This window comes from Tauraco erythrolophus, chromosome 11 (assembly GCF_009769465.1).
Source record: "Tauraco erythrolophus isolate bTauEry1 chromosome 11, bTauEry1.pri, whole genome shotgun sequence".
Taxonomy (NCBI): Eukaryota; Metazoa; Chordata; class Aves; order Musophagiformes; family Musophagidae; genus Tauraco; species Tauraco erythrolophus.
In genome coordinates, this window is record NC_141475.1 from 22829276 (window position 1) to 22845528 (window position 16253).

The 16253-nt window shown below is 36.7% G+C and overlaps 1 protein-coding gene across 1 annotated transcript in view; it reads right to left on the bottom strand.

The window, feature by feature from the left end:
• Positions 1-16253, bottom strand: part of NAALADL2 (N-acetylated alpha-linked acidic dipeptidase like 2) — a 263692-nt gene that overhangs the window by 116248 nt on the left and 131191 nt on the right. The window contains exon 6 of the mRNA XM_086618639.1: positions 3290-3433. Coding sequence (XP_086474765.1) covers positions 3290-3433 — 144 coding nt within the window. The remainder of the gene's footprint in view (positions 1-3289; positions 3434-16253) is intronic.

Here is a 16253-nt window from a genome sequence, read left to right on the forward strand (position 1 = left end):
ACGGCAAGTTAATATTTTGTTCTGCCATATGTTTGGGTTCAAGTCATTACTAACTTTGCCCTTCTGACGCAAGCTACTGTAAGGTTTATTAACACCAAGTGATGATGAATTGTGTCTGTTCCATAAATCTACAGATATTTTTCCAGAATTTTTAAAAAATGCCATTAAAAAAAATAAAATAATCCAAAGGGTTCCAGCACTGTACTGTCACCTATGTTCTTTTTTTTGTCTTTTAAAACAATGTGAAAACAACTCATGGCATCCATGTTGATTAAGCAGGTGAAAATTAATCTATGCAAGTTACTTGCTGCGGTTTCTCCCCTACAACCATTCTAGAGCCAATTTGCTTAAAAAAGGTTTTCGAGCAAAAACTGATTTCCTTTCTTTTTCTAACCCTTCAACACTTTAGATCTATGTTTCTTTAGGCCTCATTTCAGACAAAAAGAAGATAAATCCTTTTGAAGACGACTTAAATGTTTTTCCTTAATCAACATCAGCCATGCAGTCTTCAACTGACAATAAAGAAATGGAAAATTAACTTCTGGCAATACACATATTCTGGAATCAGATATTTGAGTTAATAGTCATGTAACACAGTAGTAAGCTTAAAGTGACTTGGGCTTAAAGGCTTACTACACCAGATGAAAGGGCTGAAAGTACTCTTTGGAGTATACAGCAGAAGTGAAATTTAATCCCCTTTACACAGTTCTGACAACAAACCTCTCTTCCTAATGCTGTATTTTAAAGGTCTTGACAACTTTCTCTCTTTTTTCTGTATTTTGCAGAAATCCATGAGGAGAATTTAGCTCAACATTATTTGGGATACACTTTGACTTATGGAAGTCAAAAGCTACTTCTCGAATAGATGAACAGAAATGTATTTATTGTCATTATTATTTGTGTATTTCTTGACTTGAAATCTGTAAATTGTCAACTAACTTCAATTCCCACTATTCGCTTTGTAGGTTCTAAGCATTCCATACATCTCAGATGTCTGTCTCCATATCCTCCCACTCCCTCTGTCACATTATGTCTCTTGAAAACTGCAAGGCTATAGGGAAAAAGGAGGCCATCTGAGAAAACTATATATAAATGTTTAATCATTACTGATGAATCTGCTGTTCAGCTTTTTGAAACATACTAATGAGAGAATGATGATCATTTTATTCTAACAAATTTTAAGCCAACCAATCATCTGAATTGCTCATTCACCTCTTTTGATAGATAAGTGATGAGCTTCTACGTCAGAAGTGAAATCTCTCTCTGAAGCTTCTTTGAATCAATAGGAAGACTGCAAATTCAGCCTTCACTGTTCTCATATGCATTGCTCTGTTCAGCACTTTCTCTTTAGCTGTTATTATTAAATAGTTATACAAGATTTCTTATCATGAGACCCATCTTTTATCTCTCCCATTAAGGCTGCTACCGAACACTTCAGCGCACTACATGCTCCAGCACATCTATAGTTTCAAGGCAAAATATTTCATAATGCATTATAGAACTACGCAAGGCTTCTTATCATAGACGTTACTTGCTCAATAAATTAAGAATTAAAAAAAAAAAATATCCCACATGGATTACTGTGGTTCAGAAGCTTTATATGAAATCAAACACAAGCTGTTGCGTTCACCCAGAGTAAGCAGGGAATGGATTGGCTCTTACTAGACTGCTACCTTGGAATATTCTGTCTTTCCAGAAATTTTCCACTACAAAGAGTTCCTGCCTTCTCAGGGAAATACAACAGACATGCCACACCTGTCACAGAAGAAGGAGAATAAGCTATCCTTTAGGTGATTCTGTCCCTTGGCCTCCACACAAAGCTTTTTGAGAAACAGACACTGTGCAGCCTTTTATCTTTCTACAATGAGTGTCATCTGCCAGCTCAAATTCATGCTTTCCTTTAGGCACTTCAGCTGTTGAAAATTCCTACAATACTTGCAAGCTTCATGCATCCTACCTGGAACAGTTAAGCACTTTTTCTTTCCAGAACGACCTCTTCCTGTTTATATAGTCTTTGTCTACGGGTTATGGGGAAAATCAGTTCATCTTTAAAATATCTAGCCAGCCATGCGTGAAGAGCAACAGTCCTGCCTAACCACAACAGCTTAAGCCATGAAGCATGAGGTCTTTCTGCCTTTTTTTTTTTTAGTTTGTATAACTACAAATGCTAACACAAGCCATAAAATTAATCAACCTTTTTCATGACTTGTTGTATTGTACTCCTATTCCACAATAACTTTCCAAAACCAATAAACAAGTGATACAGCACATATGTGATAGTACAATGGTTGCCCTTAAAATTTGCTTTTACTGTTCCCATCACTGTATTTAGCACAGGATACAGTGGCTAACTTAATTTGCCTCCCCCTTCCAAGACTACTGCTTCAAATCAATTCATTTAAACAAGCACTGTAAATAAAAATGCTAATTTTTCTGCATTTTTTTTTTCTGATGAAAGATAGATTAGCACAAAACAAAAATCAAGACAGAATTACTATTTAAACATGCATCTCATCTGGAAAGTTATCTGGAAGATGTTCCTTCGTTCACCGAAACACTGTGCAGTATCTTTGCTAGAAGACCATATTCTCACCTTTTTTCCCCACATCAGCAATAAGTTTGTTCAAGCAATAATCTGTATGACTTTGCTAATGGTGTTTTCTCTGAAGAGATACTCTGAGTGTATTACTTCATTGCATCTAGCTTTACTCAGGGTATTTTGTTCTTATCATGATGACCGTTTTCCTGGTGAAACTTGGAAGGAAAGGTGCCCGAAGGTTCAGAAAACAATACATTGTTTATTCTATAGCAGATGCAAATTAAAGAACACAGAAGGACATATCACTGTTTAGAATGAGAGTAGTATTATGCCAGAAACAGAAAAGAGACACAGAATAACTTTCAGACTCCTACTGGTGCCTTAATGTTAAAATCACATTCTTAGCAGTAAAACAAGGCCTAATAAACTATACTGCAGCACTAACAAAATCTCCTAGGGAAGATAGAGACAGAAGGGGGTTTAAGTCAATATCAAGAATTACAGCTTAACGCCTTATACTGAGAGACGACTTTTTTTTTTTTTTTAACACAAACTTCCATCTATCAGATTTTGGGAGCATAATTTTTAGATTGTTCACAGTCGCTTCTAGAAAGTAGCTACGCAAAACATACCCATAATCAGCTAAAGCTTTTAGTTATATACAGTTATAGAAAACAGATTTTGAGTCTCTTGAAAGTCTGTGAAATAACATTTAATAGTTAGAAGAAAAGATTATTTAAAAAGCATTACCTGTAGCTGGCAGCTGGAGGGGTATACACCTATCTCTTTGCACAGCGTCCTCAGGTAAGGAAACGAGTTTTTTGGCAAGCACTGCAGAAATTGGCTGTACCAACAGTGTTGTGAGGTTCAGTCGATTTTGTCTGTAGCTTCCATCTTAAATGACGAAAAGAGAACAGCAATTTAGTGAATGATGATAATTAGAAGATTTCTCTTCTGCATCAACCAAACAAAAAAAAAAAGAGAAAATATCCATAAAGCTTAAACCAACTATTATTTTGTACTTTACTGGAAAAAAAAAAAATTCTTCAAGAATATGTGCCACAAAATAGTTCCCCAAGAAAAAAAAAAAACTTGTCAAAGAGTTCAAACATTTATTAGATTGTGTGTGACTTAAAACACAACAAATTAAACTGGTGTGTAGTTAAAGGAATCAGTGAAAAATAGAATTACTGATCAACAATAACTTTCAAATTCGAGTAAGAACTGAACACAGCCTTACAGGGAAGAGCAGATATTTAAACAGCCTGAAATCATGCAGAAGTATCTGCCTGCACTAAATGATGCTGCTACTGATAAGGCCGTATATGTTTTGCTGGGGATGCCAAAACATTTAAATTCTACAGAAGCTGTGCTACTTAGCACTGTCTAAGGGGTGAGCTATCACCCAAACAAGCTTTTGTGAGAACTCTGACGAGAAACACACCACAGAGGATGCACATTGATGATAGACCAGCAACTTGATAAGATGTGCTTCCTTGCGCATACCAAAAAGTCTGAAAATTTTAATATACACTTTCCTCTTTTAAAGAATACAATCTGACCATCTCATTGACTGAAAGTGGATTCCATACAGCGAGGTGACTGTATTTTGTAAATGTGGGGATGTTTCTGTGATGGAAGGCTGAAGGCTCAGCTGAAGGATGCTTGGAGTAAGGGCATACTAAACAGCCTTAAAGATCTTAAGAAACCACACCACAAACCTCACAATATCAGTAGATTCATGCATATTTTAAAATCCCCCTGTAACTGAAAATAACTGAGTTTCCACACACATAGAAAAATTTGGAGATTTCTAGAGCTACTGGTTAAAGCACAATCATTCAGTTTTTAAATCCTCCTGGGCTTGGTCCTGTACCAACTGCAACACAGTGCAGTGCAACTTCATAAAAAAAACTCCAATGTATCGAAAGAACTTTGCAAGGTTCTTCCTTGCTCTATTTTAAGACTCTAGAGAGCATAACGTCATGCAAGAACAAAAATATGCTAATCAATTATTCAGTTAATTTGAGGAGCACAAAAAGAGGCAATCCTTAGAAAGCTGCTGCATAGAAAGTGAAGACCACATTCCTGCTTTTGCAGTGACTGTGTTTTGGGTTTTCTTTTTCAATGCAAGCACAAACCTTGAGCACCAGTTTCCATACTGCTCCGTCTGGGATACACACTTGTAACCCAGCATTTCATAATGTTCTATCACTTAACTTCTGGTATTGGTAACATATTCTGAGATTTCTGAAAAGTTTGTACTGGGAGGAGTTAACTGGAATACTTGTGTACCATATGTTACCCAATTCTAGGTTAAAGTACAATTTTACCATCATTTCAGTGACTTTTGCCAAGGCTGAAAAATCAGAGCATATTGAACAGGAGAGAGTTAGTCACAATGTCATACTTCTCTAGAAAAAGAATACTACTTTATCCACAGTTTCTCCAGTATTATGTAATTAGGCTTTTATTTATTTTTCTCTAAAAAGTTTGTGTTATAAGAATTGATTTTCTCTTAATTTTTATTTAAATTCCAGATTCAAAGAAAGATTTGACAGAATATTATATTCCATCATTATCTGTTTATTAAAGTCATCCCTGCCAGAATTTGACAAAAAGTTAATACGTAAAACTGTCTAAAAAGTTTACTGATAAAATTCATTAAAATAATTCCTTCTATGACCTGAGACACTGTTTTAATGGTGTCCTCCCGACAATACAGAAAAAAAGTGGAGTCTGACTGAACACTGAACCGTAATTGTTCGCGCTCACAACTTTGACTTTCTGCTGCATTAATAATAGAGCAGTATTAGTTTTGAAATATCAGAAGTGAACGGCTCATTAATTTTTCACCTTAAGCTTAATAGAAATTTGACAAACAGTTTTATGCTGAGAACAGACACTCCAAGCAGGACTTCACAGAACATTATGAGAATAAATTAGAGCGTAAAAGACAGAATAAAGTGTGTTTGGTCAAATAGGATGGTTCTGCCATTCAATTGCCTGAAGTGAACAGTTCAATGCATTTCTGTGGAAGAAATATTCTTCCCTTTACACGTTCCCAGAGTATCTTCCGCACTGCCCTTTGTCAACAGCTGATCTCATATTAACCACGAGAAAAACAAAGATGTATTAACTGACGCATGGTGCACATTTACATCATTTGCTCTTTGAACTCATACACAGCACCCTCCTCACTTTGCTGACACCTTCACCAGTTGTTAGGCTTCCACTGGTTCTCATGAAGCTAGTCACAACGATTTCTTTCTACTTTTCTGCAAAACCAGTTTATCTGTGGTTTCCCTGCCTTACTCTCACCACCTGCCCAGACTGAAAAGGACCGTGTGGTACCTACTACAGAGGGACTCCACCAGCTGATTGGTGGCTCTAGGCACTAAAACCGCATCGCTACTGTTCAGCATCATAATTCTGCTACGCAGCAGCTATTTTGTTACATCTGCAGCTACGGCTGCTTACAATGCTGTCCGTAAGTAGCAGTTTTAAGACAGACATGACTCTTCCTACTCAAAAAGCAATCTTCAATTAAGCCTTCACACTTTCAGTTAACACCACTAGACAAGGATTGCACTGTCACGTTGGAGCATTATACATCAAGATTGTTTGGGTTTGTTCATTTTTGCTGCTGATTTTGCACATTGTTTCTCCAATGAACAGTTCCACATGTAACACCTCTTCCTAAGACAAATCTTACTGACTTCCTATATACTTTTCAATGGCACTATTAGTATGAGCATAGTCATACTTCCATATGAAATTTCAGGATTTGGTTCAAGCAGATTCTTAGAATATAGATCCCATTGAACCTCTGATATAAAATGTACCCATCTGCTCCATCTCATCAAGTCACTGATGTATTTTTTTTCCTTCCTAAATTATCTCTTTGAATATGGGAAGAAAACTGATTCTGGCTGTCACTTCTTGCTGTAAACGGATAAGTGAGAATGCTGATCCAGAAAAACTGATGCTGTTCTCCAAGCACTTATGAACAGGAAATTCTGGGAAGCCCCACATCTGCTCAATATTTGGACTTCAAAAGTCAGATACATGTTTCTCTGCATATGAAGTCAAATAGAGAGCTCTTCCTCCATCTCTCTAAAACAAGTAAAATAACGTTCTATGCAAACTGGTATTCTTACTCATGCATACTAAAAATGATGCCAATTGCCCTACGGTGCTTAATAATGGAAGTCAGAGTGGATTTCATTAATGGGAAGACTACCATAACTTAACACTTAAGAGACAATCTTGAGAGGTATAAGCTACACATATCAGCAAGGATAAGAAAAATAACCAGTATAGAAAAATATTACTCAAGAGAAGAGCAGAACCTGAAGCAGATGTCCATGGAGTAGAACTGGTAACAAGCTGTTTCCTGCTATGTCTTTATTTGGTTCCCTATGAATTATCCATCAGAATTACAGTGTGGAACATATGTCAGTTTTGACTAACTTTGCTTCACTAGCCATTGTAGTAACATGGAGGAAGAGAAAAACATTCACTTCTCTTTTGTACAGAAAGAACTTCGAAATTCTACAACCAGGGATTTTACCAGTGGCCAAAACTAAGGACTTTCAAAGCAGCTTTACAGGCAATGAAGCACGAGATGACGAACTAACTGTTCTGGCTATTACAACAGCCTGCATTTCAGGATGCACAATTCACAAATAGACAGGGGATGCTTAGAGCTATGTACCGATTTGAGAAAGACAGCAGTGCCTAGAAAAGGTTGATGCAAGTTTATGGAAAATACAGAGCTTGGAGTTAGCGAGGATCACCTAGAAGGAAAATAAGGTACTGAGAGTACTCAGAAAGCATATGAAAAACATTTTCAAATTTTTCTTCACATTGGTGATGGATAAGAGACTTCTTTAAAAACACTTTGAAAAAAATTCCACAGCCTCATGACATCAGGAGTTAATGAAAAGAAGAAAAAAAAGATATCATACCACCTGTGATAAAGTCCCGAGGGTTAACAAGACCATACGTTTATTGATACACACAAAACCAGATAACAGTATAGAGATATGGTTTTGCTTTACACAAAGTATACTCACTGCATTCTGTTCATTTCACACTTCATCCATGGAGTGGATGCAAATCTGGGTATATCTTATCCAAGATTGTCTCCTGAAACAGATTTCTGTTGTCCTCAAAAATAAAACTAGAAATTCTATAGATGAAATGAGAAGAAAAAATACCTCTGGAACAGGCTGCCATCTTTTTCCCTCGCTCTCAAGGAAATGTGCTTGACCAATATGAAAGAGGAAAAAATCCACACTCCCCTGTCTCAGTGCAAATCACTCTTGTCTTAATGCCTACTTACTATACTTTAAAAATACTGTCACTCTTGTTTCTTTTTAAGATAAATAGAATAAAAAGCAACACATTTATTTTCTAACAGCAAAACTGCTTGGACACACTGATGCAAAACCATCTCATTAATCCTCCTGCTCCCTTCTAAAAATATTTAATAAAACAGCAAGAATAAAAAAAACAACACCCCAAACCAAAAAACTTTTCGCTATACTCATCATTTCGAATCTCTCTTTCCACGTAGCTTTTTATAGTGACTAATCATTAAAATGACATTGAAGTGGCCAAAATAGAGCACAATTACGTAACACCTCTACACCAATTGACATGGAAGTAAAATTTTTCCTTTTTACACAATTATGCAACCACTAAGTCAAGAAAAGGAAAGAGCAATTCTTTCACATGTTACAAACAGTTAAAACATACGTCCTAGTAATTTACATCCCAGTAACAATGGGATACAACAGGGGACAAAGGACAAGGTAAAATTCTGTGTGAGCAAATGCTCATCTCACTACTGAACTGAAACAAACTCCCCACTGACAGACAGCAGTTTGGGCCACGTGACATACAAACTACTATGCATTCTTTTGACAGTCATGGTAGATATTCAAAAAAGTTGACAGAAGTTGTATGGGTTACAAGATCAGAAAAAAATAGCCCTCAACACATTAAAACCAAGCTTGCTTAAAAAAATCCAGTAATCATGTATTTCAGTTTCTGCCAAATTTGTTCTTTGCATGCATGCTGAATTCAAAGCAGTATCTTCAAAACCTTGCTATTTAATTTTGGATCTTTTTTAAGGTATTCCAGATACCAAAATATCTGCTTAGCATCTTCCACCTTCATTAAATTTAAGAACATGGGTACTTCACACCATAAGAGTGTGGGTGGGAAATAATCAGTGCTAAAATACCGGAAACCATCAAAAACATTAGCCACATAAAATTGACTATTAACTATATGATGTTGTTTAACTGGTATCTGGAGAGAACTGTGTATGGACATGCGTGTACATAAGGGAACACAAATCAAACCAACATACTGAGCTTGACAGAGGTGGCTTTCAAAACTGAAATCATATAGAACATTTTGAATTCAAGTGCCAAACGCATTATGGAATTTGCTATCACTTTCATTGAAAAAATATACTTTGCTCTGGGTCTGAGAGCTACTTGGGTCTGTCCCATCTGCCTATATACCCTGGCTCAAGTACAGTCCGAGCTCAAGTTCACTCCCTTGACTTTGGTTGTGCTATGGATCCATTTGGCTTGCTGTGTTGAAATGGACACACGAAACATCACTGGATCCCACGTTCTGCAACTGCAAGGTTGGATCATTCCTTTAAGTATTTTTTGCAAGCAAAAAATTTGAAAAAATCAAATTATCTAAGAGTAAGATACTATGTAAGTGACATGAAATCTATTCCATACTTCATATTTTATAATGTAGTTCACAGACACACCTTTAGTCTTGAACATAAGCACTTTACATTTGCTTTCATGATGCTTTTTACCTCCAAGGTAGGCAAATGGCACTTCTTTTAAGAAAGTTATAATACTCAGAGTTTATAAGTGCCTTTTCTAATCTGCAGTGTCATATTCCAGTCAGTGGGGAATAACTGGTAATGGTCAATTTACTTTATGTTTGCCCAGCAGAACCAGAGATTTCTTTCCCTCCTGCAAAAAGGACCCAGGTAGCCACCAGTGTGGGCATCCTGCTCAACAGTGGGACCATCAAGTCACACTAGCAGATAAGGCACAAAGCATCTCTTGTATGAATTATGCTTCCTGTTAATCACTTCAAGAAATAAGCAACTTCTGGCACATCCAAGAGTTAACGGGCTGATCTTATATCTTGTTCCCTCATGAAACAAACCTTGGTTTTCTACACTGGTAATGGCTACTACAGATGAAACAAACAACAAACATGGAAATAAGACACGATACAGATTTCCTTCTCTTCAGCGATGATCAAGACTACAAATAGCCAAATAACTGCATTGCTTTTTGAGAAATATGTTTGCAGCAGCCAGAATATACATCAGGTTACATATGCCATCATTGTTCTAGTTATGAACATGCATGGAGTCCTGTTTACCCACAATAATGAGATTTATTGTTATTAAAAATAATAAAAGCCCTATAACATTCTACAAGGAATGGAATGAAAATAGAAAATCTCTAAGAAAACACTGAAAGTGACAGGTTTAGGATACCAATTATTTTGTTTACAGCATGTAGTGAACACTGCAATGACTCAGAATCACATGCTGTCTGTATATATTTGGTGCACAACACGAAATAAAATTGCATATGTTATCTATGGTACACTATGCTTTTCTTACAATAATATGTATCTCTGATTTATTCTTCCATATTTGTTTGAAATGATGGAAAGTCACATTTTGGCTTCAGTTTGATGACATATGAGGTCATCCAAGGGTTTGAAGTCTCCCCTTTTTCCCACAGCTTGTTACTTATTCCTCTCCCCACACTGCAATGCCATTAATTCTACCAGCACAGTTGTTTCCATGGCCATACTATGAACCACATCAGCAAACTTTCTTGAAGTTCTTTAACGCTAGATCAGTTCCCCAACCCATGTCACTGCAGTGCTCTTAACAGCTACGTCAGCAGAGCAGGAGGTAGGCTAGGACAAGGAGGTAGATGGGGTGGCAGGAATTCCTCCAATTCCTCCCAAAGTCTTGTATTGGCAAACCACAATTACAGAGGATACTCTTGTCCTCTAGGACACAAAGTGACTGTTCCTTGGCACAGAATGACACTTCAACATGCACATCAATTCAAAAGCTACTTACAGATTAAAAAGAATAAATCTTTATAGTTTCCACTTTCTCTTGTATTTTTATTTGTAAGGGGGCAACACTTCACCTTAAATTTTAAAAATCTGAGCCTGATAATACAATCCTCATACAGGAAAAAAAAAAGTTACCGTGTTAGGGTTTGGTTTATAAAAGAGCTAACTGGTAAATCTATAATAATCTCACAACAGTTGAGTAATGACTGATCAGAAATGAGATGTTAATGACAGGTCAGATCCTAATGGACTGGTGCCTGCACACACACAAATCTATAATGGGAATCAAGAGCAACAAGAATTTCCTTGTCAGTCCAAGGACTATTTTAAATACTGAATCACAACACATACATTGAATCAGCTTTCTGCATTTACTTTTGGTTCCTTCCAGCAAGGGCTGTAGCAACCCAACAGCGTGTCGCCACTGTCTGCCCATATGCAAAAAAAGCTGGTTTACATATGCTCTGTTGACTCAGACCTCAATAACGATTGCTGTTCAGTTGATAGTTTGGAACCTTTCAGGAATGGTGTGCGAGGTATTTACTTTTATTCTGTAGGAATAGTCTGATTTAAAGTAACAATTCTATGCGTTTTGCATTCTGGTACCAAGGTACACAACTGGGTTATTTCTTTCCTCCTTTTTTTGTTGATGAATGTCAAACCAGGATGGCCTAGATTGCTTTCTCTTCTCATTCTGCACAGCTCTGTAGCTCCCCCTTGCCACATTTGTTTTCTTATCAGCAAAATATTTCTGAAGTTCTTTGTTGGTAACTGTAGATATTTAGTTAGCATTTCACTTGTAAAAAACCCAAACAAATACAATCCCTTATTTTCTCTTTTGACTGCCATCTGTTAAGCTTCTCCTCAGAGAAATCAGCGAGTTTCCATATTGGATCTCTGAACTGCAAATATGTCATCGTCTGCAAAACTTACAAAAATAATCCCCATTGGAAAAGATATATAGTCTCATATAAAATTACCAGAGAAGACTGAAACACAAACAAAGGGCATTGTCCAGATATTATACGAAGGCTGCTCATGGCCCCTAAATATTGAGTAGTCTGACAACGTCAGCACTACAGAACAGTTGAGCTTAGAAGGGACACATGGAGATTGCTGAAGGACAAGTCACCAGCTCAAAGCAGAGTCAACTACAGCAGGTTGCAGCACATCCATCTGGTGTTCCAAGCTGAATGCAAAACAGCAACCCTGAAGCCTGAAATGGGTGCACTTCCTCTTCCAAATTTGAGATAAAGCAAGCAAGTAGTGATTCGGAATGTTTCTTAACCAGCGATGGCAGACCCTAACCCCATAGGCAGCAGATGGAATTGGTTGAGACAGGGATACACTGATAAGGATACACTCTGAACTACTAATCGTCAAACTATCAGTGACTGAGCTGTCTGAATCAAGTGTCTCCATGATGATGCAAAGCATTGTAGTCAAAACACCTCACTTAATCCATCTGAAGTACAAATACAATTTCCAACTCATAACGTAGACCCTACACATAAGAATAGCTGTATTTAAAGAAACTTTTCTGTATCTAAAAAGATAATGTTTGGGGAATTTGAGAGAACCAGGGAGTTAGATACATTCTAGTGCTGTGGTTTTTTTGGTGCATTTTTTTTTTCCCCTGCAAAACAATTAATTGGTAAATATTAATGCCCAGCTAATAATCTGTAACTATAATCTTGTAATAAGCGTACCTGATATGCTATAACATTGTTGTAACTTTTTTTTAGGCATTACAAGATAATTCCAGAAAATAGTTTAAAACCAACAAACCCTCCAATATTCTGTCCAAAAAAGATACAAAATTAATACATATTTTCTGGTTTAGGAGGGTTAATTGTAACATCAAAATAATAGGGCAGTTGCAGTGTTAATTTTACTAGTATGCTCTTAACACCAAAAAATTTCTAAAAGAAGATGAATCTACTAATAAAGCATGTCTATTAATTCAAAGTATATTAATACCATTTAACTTAGTTTTAGCGGAGCATGCTGCTGGGAAACCTGACTATAATTATCAAAGGCATAGTAGTTAAAAAAAACAAATCTCTATTTGGTTGCATCTTATTCTAAAGGGCTTGCACCCAATTCAAAAGAAGTATGCTTAAATACATGGAAGAATCAGTGCTTTTACAAAGCCAGATTGCAATGAAAGTGATCTAAGTTGTGAGTTTAATTTGTACATCTTTCACCTACAAGACTAGATATAGTAGATATATTTGGTCATGTATCAGTAATAGTATGATTACAATTACTGAAGAAAAAACAATCCTCTCAAGTCAAGCTCAAATGACAGCTTTCTAGAATGAAGAGAGCTGTTCTGAAGAACCTTAATTAATCTGGTTTATAGTACAGAGAGAAGAGCGAGCTATGTTCTGAAAATCCTAAAATTCTGAATCTTTGGAAATCCTTGTAACAAGTACTGGTTCATTTCCTGAATTACAGAACAGAGACAAATAAGCTATAATCTATTTGCAGCACTCCTCGGAGATCTAAACACTGGTATTTAATTTACTTAATAACTTGCTTATGTATTTGCAATGTTTTATTATGTTCATGCTGACTACTGTAACTGCTGCATTCAGCTCCAGAAAGCTATTACAAACACCCACGAGAAATAGATTTTGTTTTGGGCAAAGAGCACATTCTGTGTGAGTATTCATCTAATACTCCGAATGGAGTCCTTGGCCCTAAGTGATTCCTGAACATCCTCTCCTAAGAAGCTTTGCATCCTCCCTGAGGTAACTCACAGAACTGAGCTTGCGTTACCTGAGACAAGCATGCAAAATAAATCATTTTGTTGAAATGACTGAGTTGTGGAGGTAGTTAATGTTTAGGCTAAAACCCCTGAAATTCAAGAACAGTTTGAGTCAGGAAGGCCAGAAGCAAAGAAAATTTGAAACAAAAACGAAAACGAGGCAATACTTATAAAAAAATAATTTCTTTTTAAAGAAGGGTAGAGTAGCAGCATCATTTCAGAATATTGTATTTAAGGTCTTGTGCTTTGATACAAAATGAAACTACTAAATTGGTGAAGCCCAAAGTTATCAGTCTCAGTTGCTTTGATTTTGAAAGGCATCAGTGGAACTTCATTATCCTAAAGTACCTTTTAGGGGCCCATTTTCCCCTCAGGACGATATCATCCTTCTATTTATGCCTTCTAAGTAATCTGTATGGCATACCATAGGAGTCATACAGTGGTCTAGGCACATCAATGTCTCCGCCTCCAAAAGCTGATACTGATGCCAGACACTGAAATATTTAAGTTAGCAGATACATTCGTTCACCTTATTAAACATAACAATGAAACCCCCCCACTATCTTTCTTCAAAGGATTTCAAAACTCTTTTTAATTTAGCTTTCATTGTGTGCCAACATTTTCTGCCTATACACAGAGCATGTTGTTGAAACACTACATTTCGAAAGCAAAATATAAGCAGAGAAGTTCCATACATTTTCCCCATTCTCTTAGGCAGGCTTAAAGCATTGTTTAGAATTAATGTATATATGTTATCCTTATTCATTTTCAGTCCCTTCTTTTAAAATGAATAAAAGGGCAAGACTCTCTACAGCTCCCTCAAAGAACATGCTCTTCCCAGCTCATTTTTTACTGCAAGATTAGAAGGACACTGCAGCATTGAATAGTCCTTTGTTCCTTTTACAGTGCTAAATGTGGAGAACTCACTCAGGTCATAGGCAAATCATGAAATCCATTCTTTCTTTTTTTTTTTTTTTTTTTTTTTCTGTTTTTACAGCAAAGAATCATAGGTCAGAAGAATCCCGAAAGAATAGTGAAGGAGAAGAAATCAATACATATCTAGTTTCATTGTGACTGTTACCCTGAAGTTCAATGAATTTTAAATGATACCTAGAAGCATATAGAATATATACAGAAATGCCTATGTAAATCTTACCCTTCAGAGGAGCTGCACCTCAGCTAAACCACTGAACGCAAGGCAACTCTCCTCTTTTTTTGGTGCTGTAAAAAGAGTGGTACTGTAAGAGAATATAATAATGGCATACAGATGATGCTCCAGATTCGCCACTGCCTTCCTGCAAGTACTAGCAAAGAGCTTGCAGCAAGTTAATTGTTTTCACAAGCTGAAACTGCAATGGACCAGACTGTCCTCTTCTTTAAGAAAACGCAGGTCCATGGAAGAAACATTAATGAAACCATCTGAAAAAAACTGTGCCAAAAAGAGTTGTTGTTTATACTACAGGTCAGTATCAAGCACAAGATCCCTTCTTTCTTTTTAATGATTTCATTATTTCTTCTTATTTATTCCTTATTTATTTTTCATCAGTGTTACAGATATTTGCAATGGTGGTATCTTGAAAACTTCATAAGTGTGGGCGGTGCTAATAAACATTCTCCCTTTCAAAGGGTTACAGCTAAAATTTATTCTCCAGTGATATGTCCAAGGACTATCCCTGTCTCTGAAGATGGGACCTTGAGATCTACAGCGTACAAGTCTATCAAGACGACTCTTGAATTGTCTGAAGTTAGACATACAAAACCACACGAATCCTGAAAGTACTTGGGACTCAGAATCGTGCGTGTGTCCGGATCTTATGGTAAAATCCCCTCATACAGGCTTCTGGTTCAATAACTACGACAGTGTGACAGCAAAGCTACCTAAAGAGACTTTATTATGGCCTACAAACACACGTGTGTGCACATGCACACACACACACAAACCCCATGTCACATGAAATCACTCCCCTCCAGCTGTCGCTGACAGTAACTGCTCCAGAAAAAGCAGCAGCATAGTCGTGTTTCTGGAGAGCATAGTCTGGGCAAATAAATCTTACCTATAAGTAGAGTTAGCAAGCTCTGACCTGCTGTTGTACTAACACAAGCCTCATCCAGGATTTTTCCAATGAGAAAGACACCGCGTTACTCTCCTACATCAGTTAACCATTATTGCAAAGTTCGTTCAGCACTTATTTCAAAGACTGATAATCTAATCCGCAATGTTGCCTCTATTCTGACTCTACCACTTTACTGTCACAATTCAGTTTCAAGGATTTTTTTGCCTGAAGTTAGACAAAGTTGCACAAAGCGGGTAAACGATCACCACAAGTGTACAGTAGATACTAAATGCTCTTGCCTCCATCATATTGACAGGCAAAAGCACAAATATACAGAAATATGGTTCATCAAAAGAAACAAAGAAATACAAATAAAAAGAACACACCGACTACTATAACAACATGGGTTAAAGCAGTTATTTTCATAAAAGGAATATGTCACAGTAATCATGACTTCCATGTTATTTCACCTCCTTGTCAGTACTGGCAGAAATAAATAGATGCCACATTTGTAAATTCCATTGGCACTGTTCCATCAAAGTGACACTTGATGTATTACGTGATTGTCTCTACAATATGTAACGTCATTCCTTGTTGTCACAGGTACCATATTTCATGCAAGTGTGCAAACTAGCATTTGCAGTTTTATCATCAACTAGTTCCTGTCTACAGTGTTGTAAGAAAGTTGCAATTTGTCCTTAAGTATCTGTTTTCTGCTCAGAAAAAAAAA